Source organism: Trichechus manatus, unplaced genomic scaffold (genome assembly GCF_000243295.1).
Source record: "Trichechus manatus latirostris isolate Lorelei unplaced genomic scaffold, TriManLat1.0 scaffold00048, whole genome shotgun sequence".
Taxonomy (NCBI): Eukaryota; Metazoa; Chordata; class Mammalia; order Sirenia; family Trichechidae; genus Trichechus; species Trichechus manatus.
The window spans coordinates 17,534,065-17,549,300 of NW_004443984.1; the positions used below are offsets into that span (position 1 = coordinate 17,534,065).

Here is a 15,236-nt window from a genome sequence, read left to right on the forward strand (position 1 = left end):
GAATAGTTTTTACATTCTTAAATGGATACATTCTAAATGGTATATACCCATTGCCGTTAAATCGATTCCGAATCATTGTGACCCTATAGGACAGAGCAGAACTGCTCCATAAGGTTTCCAAGGACTGGCTGGTGGATTCAAACTGCCGACCTTTTGGTTAGCAGCCGAGCTCTTAACCACTGTGCCACCAGGGCTCCTAAATAACATCCTTGATTTTGCCTCTTGGCCCACAAAGCCTAAAACATTTGCTATCTGGCTATTTACAGAAAAAGCTTGCTGATCCCTTCTCTAAATGCATGAAAGTTAGTTTTCTAAAAAGCCAACTCCAATAAACCAACTAGACAGTCAGTCTACTTCAAAACAGAATGGTGTGCTTGTCAAGAGATCTGTGAATAACATGTTCACAGAGTCTGTGTTTGCAAAAATAACCCAACAAAAATGTGCAGGCCTTTCCGTCTAAATCTAGTTAATTTACATATGTAATGCTTCTTCTCCTCTTATCCCTTGAATAAGCATAAAAATCAGAAAGCCTCTTCTTACCTCCAGCCACACTAAAGAGCACTCCAAAGACTTTGCAGAGCAGGGTCCGGAGACGGACAATTCCTGGCACCTTCACGCCATTCAGGTAGCATTTGATCTCAGGTATCCCCGAACCTGCTGCCACCGGCTAATGATAGGGAGAGCAGGCACACCCATAAATGCAAAATCCATCAGCAGTCTTGGCCGCCAGAGAGGGAGCGCTGATTTTTATGTTCTAGCAAACTTCAGCAGTATTAGCATCTCCTCCTGGGGTGTTTGTTCAAACACTGACTACTCTCTAGACTTTCTGGAGCCACGGAGGGTAGATGAACCCCTGAAACTACTGCCCTGAGATAATCTTTAAACCTTAAACCAAAAATATCCCCTCTGAAGTCATCTTAAAACCAAACAACAGTTCAGCTTAACTAGTAAAAAATGCTTGCCTTGAGCATTGTGCTCTTTTAAGATCTATCTACATGGGATCATATTGACAACAGCAACTCGAAAGATTAGATAGGAACCTTAGGGGGAAGTGAGTTTATGTTAATGAGGGAGGAACAACTCAGAAAAGGAGGGTGAGAATGGTTGCACAACTTGGAGAATGTAATCAATGTCACTAAACTGTACATGTAGAAACGGCTGAATTAGTGTATGTTTTGCTGTGTATATTCTCAACAATCACAACAAACTAAATAAAGTTTAGGAAAAAGAGAAAAAACACTGGCTACTGGGCCCCACCCCAGAGTTTCTGATTTGGTAGGTTTGGAGGTGGAACCCAAAGATTTGCATTTCTAATCAGTTCCAGCATCACCTGGGAGCTTTTCAACCATGGATGCTAGCACCCAACTCCCAGAGATTCTGATCTAATTGGCTGGAGCTAGGGTCAAGGCATCAGTATTTTTCTTTTTTTTAATTGTACTTTAGATGAAGATTTAAAGAACAAACTAGCTTCTCATTAAAGTTAGTACATATATTGTTTTATGACATTGGTTAACAATCCCATGACATGTCAGTACACTCCCTTCTTGACCTTGGGCTCCTTATTACCAGCTTTCCTGTGCCCTCTTGCCTTCTAGTCCTTGCTCCTGGGCTGGTGTGCCCCTTTAGTTTCGTTTTGTCCTATGGGCCTGTCTAATCTTTGGCTAAAAGGTGAACTTCCAGAGTGACTTCATTACTGAGCTAAAAGGTTGTCCAGGGGCCATCTCCGGGTTTCTCCCGTCTCTGTCAGGCCAGTAAGTCTGGTCTTTTTTGTGAGTTAGAATTTTGTTCTGTATTTTTCTCCAGCTCTGTCCAGGACTCTCTAGTGTGATCCCTGTCACAGCAGTCAGTAGTGGTAGCCAGGCACCATCTAGTTGTACTGGACTCGGTCTGGTGAAGGCCATGGTAGTTGTGGTCCATTAGTCCTTCAGACTAATCTTTCCCTTGTGTCTTTAGTTTTCTTCATTCTCCCATGCTCCTCAAGGGGTGAGACCAGTGAAGTATCTTAGATGGCCGCTCACAGGCTTTTAAGACCCCAGACACTACTCACTGAAGTAGAATGTAGAACATTTTCTTTATAAACTATGTTATGCCAATTGAGCTAGATGTTCCCTGAGACCATGGTCCCCACAGCCCTCAGACCAGTAATTCAGTCCCTCAGGGAGTCTGGATATGTCTATGGAGCTTCCAGGTCCTTGCCTTGGACAAGTTGTGCTGGCTTCCCCAGCACTGTGTACTGTCTTACCCTTCACCAAAGTTACCACTTATCTATTGTCTATTTAGTGTTTTTCCACCCCTACCCCACCCCTGCCTCATAACCATCAAAGATTGTTTCTTTTTGTATGTAAACCTTTTCATGAGTTTTTATAGTACTCGTCTCATACATTATTTGTCCTTTTATGATTGACTTATTTCACTCAGCATAATGCCCTCTAGGTTCATCCATGTTGTGAGATGCTTCACAGATTCATCATTGCTCTTTGTCATTGCATAGTTCTCCATTGTGTGCATATACCATAGTTTGTTTATCCATTCATCTGTTGATGGGCATCTCGGTTGTTCCCGTCTTTTTGCTATTGTGAACAATGCTGCAATGAACATGGATGTGCATATGTCTATTCGTGTGATGGCTCTTATTTTTCTAAGATATATTCCTAGGAGTGGGATTGCTGGATCATATGGTATTTCTATTTCTAGCTTTCTAAGGAAGCACCATATCGCTTTCCAAAATGGTTGTACCATTTTGCACTACCACCAGCAGTGCATAAGAGCTCCAATCTCCCCGTAGCCTCTTCAACATTTGTTATTTTCTGTTTTTTATGATTCGTCAGGCATCAGTATTTTTAATATTGATTTAAGGTTGAAAACCACCGCCCTAATCTAAATTTTCCTTCCTACCTAATCTCACCAGAGGCTGAAAATTTTACTTTCAGAAACATCTCTTAAGTGAATAGGAGGCTACCTTCTACAGGAGTCTATATTCTAAATCTAATTCAGCTTCCTGGCCTTCTGGAAATGGAGAAAACAGTGCAGGAATCTGAAACCTCATAAGCAAACAAAGCACCTCACCTCAATTAGGACAAGAAGGCTCCCCAAGAAGACAAACGTCAGGTTAAAACCCAAGAGTTCAAGGAGGGACAGGGCGAGGCAACCTTTCTTGCTGCATTCTTCCACTGCTGCAGAGGCCGGGTTAAGAAAAACATGTTTACCAACAGAGGGTGCTCCTGCAGTCACTTGAAATGGTGTAGCCTCTCCTCTTCTAGAACATGTTGGCTACTTCCCACACACCTTTCTGTCCTCCATATACATACATTTTAGAAATTGTCTGAGATATCTTCTACATTAGGAACCATCTTTAAATTATGAAATACTTGAAACATTACAAAAAGAGATAAATATCCATATCCCTACAACTCTAGGTTTAACAAATCTCAACATTCTGCCATATTTGTTGCAATTAAAAAAATAAAACAGACATTAGATACTACAGGAAAACAAACAAAAAACCCTTTGTTTCCCTTCCTCCCTTTCCTGAAACTACTAACCTGAAATTATTGTGTCCTTCCCTGCATATTTTCACATGTATCCATATTGTTCTATGTTTTTATAATCAGAATAAATGGTACTGTACCTTACATACACTCTACAACCTTTTTCTCTCTCAACATAAAGGTTTTCAGAATCAGTCATGTTGATACATCAGCTCTGGTTCATTCACTTAAACTTCTGTATAGAATTAGACTGTGTGAACATACTACAATTTTTCCAATTTCCCAGATGGTTTGAGTCTAACTTTTTGCCAGTGAACATCTCTGTACATGTCTAGGGTACATGCACAGAAGAGGAATTCGTGAGTCACAGGAACACACACCTTCCTACCGGTTTTTCACTGCTCTTCCCGGATGAATAGTGAGGTGAGCGCTTTTCCAGGGGGTTACTGGCCATTCAGTTTTCCTCTTCTGAGAATTGCATGTTCACATCCTCTGCTCATTCTTCTACTGGGCAGTTTGTTTTTTTTCCTTATTGAATTGCAGGAGTTCTTTCTATACTCTGGATACTAATTACTGGTCTCTCGTACGCACAGCAAATAATAAGTCCAGGTTACGGACTTATTCTGCACTTTGCATAGAGTGTTTTATTGTTGTTGTTGTCGTTTAGGATTTTTTTGTTTTGTTTTTATAAACAGAACATTTACTTTGATGTGGTCAAGTTTATCAAGTTTTTTCTTTGTAGTTTTGCCGTGTGGGGCTTTAAGAAGTTATTCCATACTCTTGTCATCATACCCCAAAATCCACTGCCGTCAAGTCGACTCCGACTTCACAGCAACCCTGTAGGACAGAGTAGAACCGCCCCACAGGGTTTCCAAGGCTGCAGTCTTTATGGAAGCAGACTGCCACATCTTTCTCCTGCAGAGCAGCTGGTGGGTTCGAACTACAGCCTTTTGGCCGGCAGCTGAGTGCTTTAACCACTGCGCTACCAGGGCTCCGCTGTCATCATACAATCTCTTTAAAATTTTGTTTTGCCCATTTACATCTTCAGTCCATCTGGAATTTATCTTTATTTATAGTACGAAGTAAGAATCTACTTTTATATGTTTCCATATGGGTGAACAAACGTCCTGGCATCTTTTACTGAATAATCCGTCGCTTCCTCACTGATTTATAACACCATCGCTGTCTTTTGCCAAATGTCTATGTCTGTGTGGGCCAGCCTCTGCTTCTCTATTTCTCCACTGGTATAACTAGGTATTCCTGTTTCAGGTACTAGATCTTAAATTTTCTAAGTCCTGACATCCAGTAAGGCAAGTCCCCCTGCTTGTTCAAAATTGTACTTTTGGCCCTTTACTCCTCCATACAAATTTTGAAAGAGAATTTTCAAGTTCTATGCTAAATCTATTGGGATTATTATTATTATTTTTTTATTGGAACTACATTGAATTTATAGGCTGATTGGGAAGAACAGGCATCTTTATGGTATTTGTGTCTTGCTAACCATGAACATGAGCGTATCTCTCTATTTATTAAGGTCTTCCTTCTGTATCTCCCACTGATAATTAAAAACCATAAAGCTGAATGGCTAACAAAATAACCCTTCAAAGGTCACGTTTACTGTGAAAACCATTTCCAGACAACAAAGTGATCTTGACCACCAGTGAGTTCAGGAACACCAGTAACCAGGAAAAGGATACATGTTTGTACCACTCCAAACTTGAGCTGGGTGAAGAGTCGCACAAAAAAATCCACAAAGAGACCCACCTGTGAAGAATAAGAGGTCCATCAGACAGGCTCACTCCTGGGGGCATGACAGGCACTTCTCCTGAAAGGATCTAATGTCCCCACTGTAGTTATGGTGGCTGGCCAAGGGCACCGTGTTACCAACCAGCAATGCATGAGTAAACTTTCTGTTAGTCATTCTGGCTTTGGAGGCACTCCCTGTTCCCACCTGGTCCCACCACCCTCCAAAGAAAACGGGATGGGAGTACAGTTAAGGAGAGAGTGAAGCAAGTAAGACAAAGACGGAAAATGATGCAGAACAAGATGTGAGATCAAGGAAGACTGTCCCATAATCAAAGAGGACTAATACTGTGTTGTGTGAGTAACTGCGAAACTCTTTCTGAAGGCAGTTTTGAAAAGAAAATTCCAAAAATGTTGTCAGTGATTCTCAGTTGGATAAGCATATAAAATAAAAACCAAACCTGTTGCCGCTGAGCCAATTTTGACTCAAAGTAACCCTACAGGACAGAGTAGAACTGCTCTATAGGGTTTTCAAGGCTGTAAATCTTTATGGAAACAAACTGCCACATTTGTCTCCCACAGAGTGGCTCCTGGGTTCGAACTGCTGACCTTTCGGTTAGCAGCCGAGTGCTTAACCACTGCACCACCAGGGCTCCTGGATATGCATATAGATCAGGAAATTACTTTCAAAGACAACATTCATTTAGGGGTACATGGTTTTCACATGTTTGCTATTACTGTAAGTCCTACTTTGATTTACACTGGCTAAGAAAAAACTACCGGTGTCCCACTAGTCTACTCTCCTAAGTCCATGCTCAGGGTTTCAAGCAGAACTGGAAAGACTTCTGACATCGTGGACCTAGGATCAAAGGCTTCATGCCTTTACCTCTGACGTTCTCTCAAGCCAATGCCTAGAGGCTTTTTAACATTGAAGCAGTAAGTGATGACAGATCAGAGGATAAGAGAGTCGGTAGCAAGTGGAGCTGGTCGCTACATTATGAAGGCAGGTCTGCCTTTGTATCACGAGCGTGCAAAGTAAAGTCGCTAGTATTGATAAACGGCAGCTCAAAGGGGCTTGATACGAAAGGAGCAGAACGAGTGACAACTACATGGCTAACGACTATGCTTATTATAGTAAAGTTGCAACCAGAAACATATATAGCAAAATAGACACCCTGAGATTTCAAAAAAAAACAATTAAATCAGCTCAAGTTCCCTCCACAATGGTATCCACCAGAACGCTACCGAAGAAGCCTTCTGAATGCCATTAGTCTTACCTAGTAAGATATTCCTTTACCTCTGGATCTACTACAGTAAAAATTTGACAAGTGCTGTGAAAAATAAAAATTGTGGTTGGCCCTTGTGGCTATATTATGTTAAATACATGTTTATATTTTACAGGTATATCACGTAGAGTGAACTATGGGACTTTTGGTCGATTCTAGAGAAAGGTGATATATGGAAATATGTAAGAATTTACGTAACCCTTTATTCTAACAATGGACTCCCTGGGTGATGTAAACACTTAATGCGCTTGGCTGCTAACTGAAAGGTTGGTGACTTGAGTCCACCCACAGGTATGTCACAAGAAAGTCTTGGTGATCTACTTCTGAAAAAATTGGTCACTGAAAACCCTACAGAGCACAGTTCTACTTTGACACACATGGGGCCACCATGAGTCAGAGCTGACTCGATGGCAATTGGCTGATTATTCTAACATTGTATTGCTGGAAAATCTGATTTGACATGCCTCACTGTGACAGCCTGCTAAGTTCTCCAGCTTCTCTTTCTCAGGATGAACAATGTTAAATCAGCAATTATGGTTCCAGAACTTTTTCGACTACAATTTTTGGCAATGTTCACACACTTCTTCTACCTGTGATTCATCTGTGAACTTACTGAGGTTACTGTTCGTTCAGGCATACTCTTCCACCCCCACTGCCAGCTCTACCTTCTAGACAAAATCAGCAATGGGCAGGGAGGAAGCCCAGGACAGCATAGTAAATTTAGTGAGACCCATGGTGTCCTGTCCTGTTTACTGGCACATTATGCTACCAGAAAGGGTATGCTGTTCAAAATTTTGTTCCCACTACTTTGCTTTTTCCCGATGGAGTGACCTCAACATCCACTACGTACTTTTATCTACTCGGTAGGAATATAATCACATATTGTAGGAGGTAAGTCTGGACCAAACCTTTGAGTACTTAAAGAGCACCAAAGCTCTATGGCTCACTTTCATTTCACAGGGCAAAAGCAACAGAAGTATGAAAAACTGTGTCAGCATCACTAATATAAAAAAAGGGGTTTTGGGGAGAAAGATAGTCTGTTATAATGACAAATGGCTTATTTGCCAGGACAGGGCTTGACCTTTTGACTCCGCTCCCACCCCTCTGGCCCACCACCTCACCATGCCCCATCTGCTCACCAGCCCAGTGCAGACTCCAATGGCAAACACCACCATCCACTTCACTGCCTCATACCTTCGACCTTTCTGTTCACAGAGGAAAAGAATGATTCAGTCTGGCAGGGTTCCAGTGGCAGAGAGGAAGGAATACATCTTGACCAACTAGTTTTAGATTAAATTCCACACGGTCAGCAAGCATGGTGAAGATAAAGTACGGATCATGGGCTCCTTACAACACAAGAATGATGAACTCTAAGGGGCTGGACCAGGTTCACTGACAGGTGGTACTCTGGTTGGCAGGATGAAGGGCTAGGGAATAAATGCTGATATCTCTTAAAAGGTGTTAAAAGGCCAAGGGTAAGGATTTTTACTAGAGTATTTAGAACAGAAAAAGAGTTTGTTCAGTCCTGACAGATCAAGAACTATGGGACTCACCTTATTATCCATGCTCTCCAAAACTTCCAGGTAAGGGTCATTGATACAGCGATCATAATCCAAGCTCTGAAACAGGGACATGCAAGTTAAAAAAAAAAAAAAAATCACAGCCAGGTAGGAAGAATTACCTGGAAAGGGACAAAACACTAGGTTCCTGCTACCTGACGTATGGATGGGCACCGGCCAGGAGGCGCTAGTTTGAAATGCAGAATCCCAGGCCCCTCTGGCCCTACAGCAGTAGAACCTGCACTTTAACAAGATCCCCAAATGACTCATGTGTACATTCAAGTCTGAGAAGCACTGCGTTAGTACTTCATGCTTTAGAAAAAAGTTCTAAATTAGCAAGTTTTTAACTTGCTGTTTCCGAAAAACATTTAAAGACGTTTGGCTATCACCAGCCTTATCCAAATTACTCCACTGGATGTGAACAAAAGCTTCAATTAATCAGAACCAAATTCATTTGAAAAGTAAATTAATTATAATTATCTTGTATAGTTAGCTTCTATGAACAGGAGGTCAGTCACAGGACAAACTGATATGGAGGCTACTTTAAAAAGCAACTTCCAGTTTATATCAGCAAGAAGTACAGACTCAGTCCAGTTCCTGTCACTTCTACATCTAAAGCAGTGTCCTTCAGCCATGCTTCACAGAAGCACATTCTGCAAACTATCTGCGCATGTGCCATAGACATTTAGAGGAACAGTTCAAAATTTTATTTCTATGTCTTGTGTGAGAAGCAGCGTCCGGCAAAAAAGGAAAATGGTCTGCCATGATGCTCTTTCCCATAACCTGCTCTTACCTACACATCAGCTAATGAATAAGCTGGACACTGCCTGGTAGACACACTCTCAGGCAAGAGCTTGAAATCAGGCCAGGTGTGACATGTGATAACTGCTTCCATTGCTATGACTATCCAGAGTAAGTCAAAACCCCTCTTAAAAAAGAGTCCTGGAGTATCAACAGGGAAACTGAATGAACAATTGTCATACATCCAAAAATAGAATATCATGTATCAATAAAATAATTACGGCAGATCTATGGACAGATGTGGAAAATGTCCAAAAATAATAAAGTAAAAAACCAAGATGCAGAATAAAATATATAATACAATCCCATTGTGATCAAACAAAACTAGTATCATGTAGGGGCACTAATAGTGCAGCGGTTAAGAGCTTGGTTGCTAACTAAAAGGTTGGCAGTTCGAATCTACCAGTCGCTCCTTGGAAACCATATGGAGCATTTCTACTCTGTCCTATAGGGTCGCTATGAGTTGGAATCAACACGACGGCAATGGGTTTTAGTGTCATGTATGTGTCAGCACCCATAAGGCACAAACATCTGGGAAAGCTGTTGACCATGATCATCTCTGAGGTGGTGTTTTTTAGGAGGTGTGCACATCTGTGTACTGTTTGAAATTTTCACAGCAGACATTGTATACTTATGTATTTAAAAAAATTATCTTCTTTTTTACTGATTACAAAACAAAAAACCACAGTGAGTAAGAAATACTTCTGCTGGGAAACTAGACTCATCTATATGAGTGATTAAACTGATATATAAGTTTCTAAATCAACAAAGTGACATCACATTCTAGAAAAAAAACAGAGGAGTACAATGCTGAAAAATATGAATATCATTTATACCAAATATATTTAAAAATGACTGGTCAATTAGTCATCTGCTTGATGAGTTTTGTCTATTAATGCTATGTGCGGTGTGATGAATTACTTAGTATGGCCTTTCTTGCCTTGGTCTTGTAACTCCACCCAGGTGACTGGGTGAGGCTGTGCAAATAAGATAATTGGTCCACCAAGGGGATTGGTCGGTTTTGCCTTAAAAGAAAGCCAATTCCAGAGTAGAGAGAACAGCCCACTGCCACCAAGCCAGGAAAGACTGGCAGGAGAGACGGCAGGAGATGGGGCAGTGGCTTCCTGCCTCATGGAGCGAGAAAGCTCAGTGCCTTTGGGCAGAGACTGAGGGTCAGGGAGAAGCCTATACCTGACTCATGAATTTAAGACTTGCCAGTCTCCTCAACCACATGAGCCATTTCCTTTATATGGTTCGTGAGTTCTGTGAGATGTTGCAGGGAATTAGGGAACCCAAAGACAGGAGGGGGAGTTCTGAGCGGGGAGGGAGTAGTTGATGTTAGAGATGATAGACTAGTACAGTGGTTTGGAAAAGTTGGACATTTGGGACATCTTTAATCTCTGCCTCATAGGAACCAGCTTTGTGCTGATCCTTATAAAAGAAAGTAGTCATTTACTCTGTCTCCATTAATACTTAAAAGGTATTTAGAGGTCCAGGACAGGCAAATCTATGGAGACAGAAAGTAGATCAGTGGTTGCCTATGGCTTGAGAGGGGATGCGAATGACTGCTAATGGGTATGAGGATTCTTCTGGAGTGATGAAAATGTTCTAAAATTGATTCTGGTGATGGTCACACAACCTTGTGAATATACTAAAAACCATTAAATTGCATACTTTAAATGGGTGAATTGTATGTTGTTAGGTGTCGTGGAGTTGATTTTTAATTCATAGCGACCTCATGTGACAGAGTAGAACTGCCCCATAGGGTTTTCTACGCTGTAATCTGTACAGGAGCAGATCATGAGGTCTTTCTTCCACAGAGCTACTAGGTAGGTTCGAACTGCCAATCTTCTGGTTAGTAGCCAAATGCTTAACCACTGCGCCACCTGGGCTCCTTCGGTGAATTGTATAGTATGTGAAAAAAAGTTGGAGGGATAAGAAATAACTGCAACATCAGAACATCGATCTTTTTTTTTTCTTCTTAAATAAATTGAGTTTGACACTATAAATATATACCAATGGAATATATGATCTGTTATTAAAATCAGATACTGTTATTTCTCCCTCGCTGTGACTAACTAAATTACCTCCCTTTATTTCTGCTGTATATGTTCTTCTCTGGTTTGGCGGACTAACAACTTTTTTTAAAAATAAAATGTTTATAAGGTTGTCCTGCAGGGCTGCTGCATGCAGTTACAAGATGTCTGGCCATGGGGGCAAGGAGGGTGGAAATGCAGCCCAAACTCAACCTGAAAGGGGCACCTTGATCCTCACAAAAAAGCACCTTCAACTGGCCTTGAGCTGGAGGTGTTGCTGTGGCCCAAAGAGGGAAGAGATCTTTTATTCCAATTCTGCTCCTGTAGGGGTGCCTTTTTTCTAACTCAAAAGAGCAGTACAGGTTCTGTGATCTGCATGAAATATTACTGTTTGGTGTCTCACCATCCTACAATTAGAAAATAACTACTACTCAAACCATATAGAAATCAAAAAACATACTATCAGATAAAGTGCTTTTTGATTCATTAAAATCAGTCCCAATAAAATAAACTATAAAAAAAAAAAAGAAAAAAAAAATTGGCAAAATCTAGGCTGCAGAAAATTCCAGAGTCCCAACATGTCATCAGGAGCCCTTGTGGCACAGTGGTTACATGCTCAGCTGCTAACAAGTTTGGTGGTTTGAACCCACCGGCCGCTCCACTGGAGAAAGATGTGGCAGTCTGCTTCCATAAAGATTTACAGCCTTGGGAACCCTATGGGACAGTTCTACTCTGTCCTATAGAATCGCTATGAGTTGGAATTTGACTTGACGGCAATGCATTTGGTTTTTTGGTTTTAATATGTCATTATATAAATCATAAAAAAAATTATTATATAATATTATAATTATAATATTATAATATTATATAAATTAAAAAAAAAAAGATGAAAGAGAGAACCTATAGATTAAAAAAGATTTAAAAGACATATCAAACAACCACAATGTGAAGACCTTCTTTGGAATCTGATTCAAACAAACAAACTAAAAACAATACCTATGATAAATTAAACAACCGGAAAATTGGAACACTGGGTATTCAATGCTATCAAGGAATTGTTAATTTTCTTTTTAGGTATGATAATGGTATTGTTTTATGTTTTTTTTTTTTTTTAAAAAAAGTCCTTATCCTTTAGAGATACACACTGAATTATTTATGTGGGAAATGATGTGTCGTATAGAATTTCCTTCAAAATAATATGGAAAGAAGAAAGTGGATGGGGCATAGATGAAACAAGACCGGGCATGAGTTGAACAGCTGCTGAAGTTGGATGATAAGTACAGGGGACTTTGACATACTATTTTACTTTTGCATATGTTTGAAATTCTCCATAATACAAATTACAAAAAAAAAAGTGTCCCCATGCTACACTACAAATCCTAATGTTAACTGTCATTGAGTCAGCTCCAACTCAAGGCAACCTAACGTATAACAGAACAAAATGTTGCCCAGTCCTGTGGCATCTTCACGATCATTAGTATTTTTGAGTCCACAAATCCTAATAGTTACACTGAATTCTACAGCAAAAGTAAGATGAAAAGTTAAAAAGAAAATTAGTCTGGATACATTATTGCCTAGTATGCAGGATTTTTAAAGTCTACATGATATTTAAAAAAAAAAAAAAAGCATTAAACGTATACATGACTAATTTTACTTCTTGGAATTAATCCTAAGGAAGCAATGAAGAACAAGCAAGGATGCTCACTGCTATACAGTTTACCATACAGAAAAGTGGGAAGCAACTGAAAATGGACTAAATAAATCACGTGTCATGGATTGAATTGTGTCCCCCAAAAAATGTGTGTATCAATTTGGCTAGGCCATAATTCCCAGTATTGTGTGATTGTCTTCCATTTTGTGATTGTAATTTTATGTTAAAGAGGATTAGTGGGATTGTATAACACCCTTACTAAGGTCACATCCCTGATCCAATGTAAAGGCAGTTTCCCTAGGGTGTGGCCTGCACTGCCTTTTATCTTACAAAAGAGAAAATGAAAGGGAAGTAAGCAGAGAATTGGGGACTTCATTCCACCAAGAAAGCGACACCGGGAGCAGAGTGCATCCTTTCGATCTGAGGTTTCTGCGCCGAGATGCTCCCAGACCAAGGGAAGACTGATGACAAGGATCTTCCTCCAGAACTGACAGAGAAAGCCTTCTCCTGGAGCTGACGCCCTGAATTTGGACTTGTAACCTACTAGACTGTGAGAGAATAAATTTCTCTTTGTTGAAGCCATCCACTTGTGATATTTCTGTTGTAGCAGTACTAGATAACTAAGACATCATGGTATAATAAAATTATGCACCTATTTAAAAAGATATTGTAGAAAAGTATCTTGTGATACAAAAATATTATCAAGCGGTAGGGCAAAAACAGGTTAAAATAATATACTTAGTAAAATCTCACTTTCATCACTTAAAAAAGTGAAAAAGCACGTATGTAAGCATGGAAAAGGACTTAGAAAGACATTTAGTAAGGTTTTAATAGTAGCATCTTTTAACGAATGAATTATAAATTTTTCACTAGCTTCTTTTTGTAAATAGTTTATAAAAATTCTCTGCAATAACCGTGACTTGCTTTTCTCATTTCAGAAATCACAGAAAAAAAATCATCATGAGTTGCTTTAATAATAAAAAGTAATGCAATGTCAAGCTTTACCTTAGCAGCATTGGCCTTATTAAAAACGTACACACTCTAATAGAGTCCCATACTTGAAACTGGGAACTACAAACAAGGACATTTCAGAGAGAAGTTGCTAGGACAGGAAACAATCATCTGAAAACTAAGTTCTCTCAGAAGAGGCAAGGCTTCCTGACCCCACACCTGTTATGAGCACACACTGTGGGGTTGCTTTGACTCTGGGTCTCTGCAAGTCATAAAACCCAAACAGTTTAATGGCAAATACATACTCCATCCAGGCTAAGGTACTATAGATCCATGAAAGCATAAAACTACTCAAAGCTTGTTTTGGGGTTTCTGCCCACTGATAGGTTACCTCTTACCCACTCACTCCCTGGAATATCGGGTCATCAAAGAGCATCTCTGGTTGGAATCCTAATGCTTTGGTCTGAAGCAACCAGGTCACTCCTTACTTTAGTTACCCAAGAAAGCATCTAAGAATCTCACCTCATAGTCTTTTCTTGGAAGGATCTCATCCTCCTCCTCCTGTGTTTCTCCAAGGATGGTCTAGAAAAACATACCCACAGAGGGGAGACCCTTTTAATGATTAAAAGTGGAAAGAGGCAGAAGTATGTACAGAAACCAGTTGCTACATTCTAAATCATCGGATGCCACTAACATGAAATGGGAACAAGACCTCAAAAAAACCAAACAAAAAAAAACTTTTGGGGTGGACAGTGATGTGGATAAGAATTGACAGCCATTCAGCTGAGTTCTTTATTTCTACTGATACATTCTCCAAATAAGCACTCTAGTCTTCAGGACACTTCAAAGATGTCCAATACCAGCTTAAGGAAAAAAAAAAAAAAAAATCAGGTTCCAACCTAACAATGTGCCGAATCTGAAATCAGCAGGGAGCTGTCAACACTGGGGACACAACTCAAGTTTTCCCAGTGTGCCTTGCAGAGGGGAAGCTGGATTGTCAGTGACCCAGAAAGGGTGAGGTATAGAGTGAGCTCTAGAGGGAGAAACTAAACCAGCTGCATAAGCACAAAGTCCTGTGCAGAGGCTTATTCTAAAAACGCTTGTTTCATTCAAAACTCCTTTCAAATAGAAATAAAAGAAAATAAGGATGGGATTAACTGGAGTTGACCTGGGATATCTCCCTTAGATTCCAGGGAGGGGTTATGAGAAAAGACTCCACACTTGGGCACCAGCATGTGAAGCGAAGCAGATGCTTCGAGAGCCTAGGCTGCTGTCCCCAAGCCCCACCCGCTGCCACCTGCGGGCCTAGCTCGGCCCGGCCCCACCCCCGGCAACGCCTCCCGCCGTCCCTTAGCAACCGCCCCCTCCCCAACCCTGCCCCGCCCGTTTCGTACCAGCTCCTCGGGAGTGCGGGTCTCACGCTCACCGCAGCAGCAACACCACCTGCAGCAGCAGCACAGAGACCCCCTGCACCCCGCCATCTTCCTCCTTTACTGCCACGCCGGACCCCTTCGCCACCCCCCTCTCCCACCCAGATTCACGCCTCACGTGACCGGCCCTCGGGAGGGTCACGTGGCCCTCTCGAGCTTGGGGACGAAGACAGGGAGTGGCTGCAAACGGGTGGGGCGAGGGCCCGCGTCACATGACGGTGGAGGGACGGCTTCCAACCAGCCCACTGGGCGCGGCCATGTTGGAGGCGGAGCCTCCGGTCGCCTGCACCA

The 15,236-nt window shown here is 41.2% G+C and overlaps 1 protein-coding gene across 2 annotated transcripts in view; it reads right to left on the reverse strand.

Moving 5' to 3' along the window:
• Positions 1-15,163, reverse strand: part of CLCN6 (chloride voltage-gated channel 6) — a 35,248-nt gene extending 20,085 nt beyond the window's left edge. For both annotated transcript variants that reach the window (XM_004377234.2, XM_023732186.1), the window contains exons 1-7: positions 14,910-15,163; positions 14,038-14,097; positions 8,071-8,136; positions 7,657-7,722; positions 5,186-5,252; positions 3,067-3,173; positions 541-667 (exon numbers count right to left, since the gene is read on the reverse strand). In XM_004377234.2, the coding sequence (XP_004377291.1) occupies positions 541-667; positions 3,067-3,173; positions 5,186-5,252; positions 7,657-7,722; positions 8,071-8,136; positions 14,038-14,097; positions 14,910-14,996 (580 nt within the window). In that variant the 5' untranslated portion in view covers positions 14,997-15,163. The remainder of the gene's footprint in view (positions 1-540; positions 668-3,066; positions 3,174-5,185; positions 5,253-7,656; positions 7,723-8,070; positions 8,137-14,037; positions 14,098-14,909) is intronic.
• Positions 15,164-15,236: the final 73 nt, after the last annotated feature.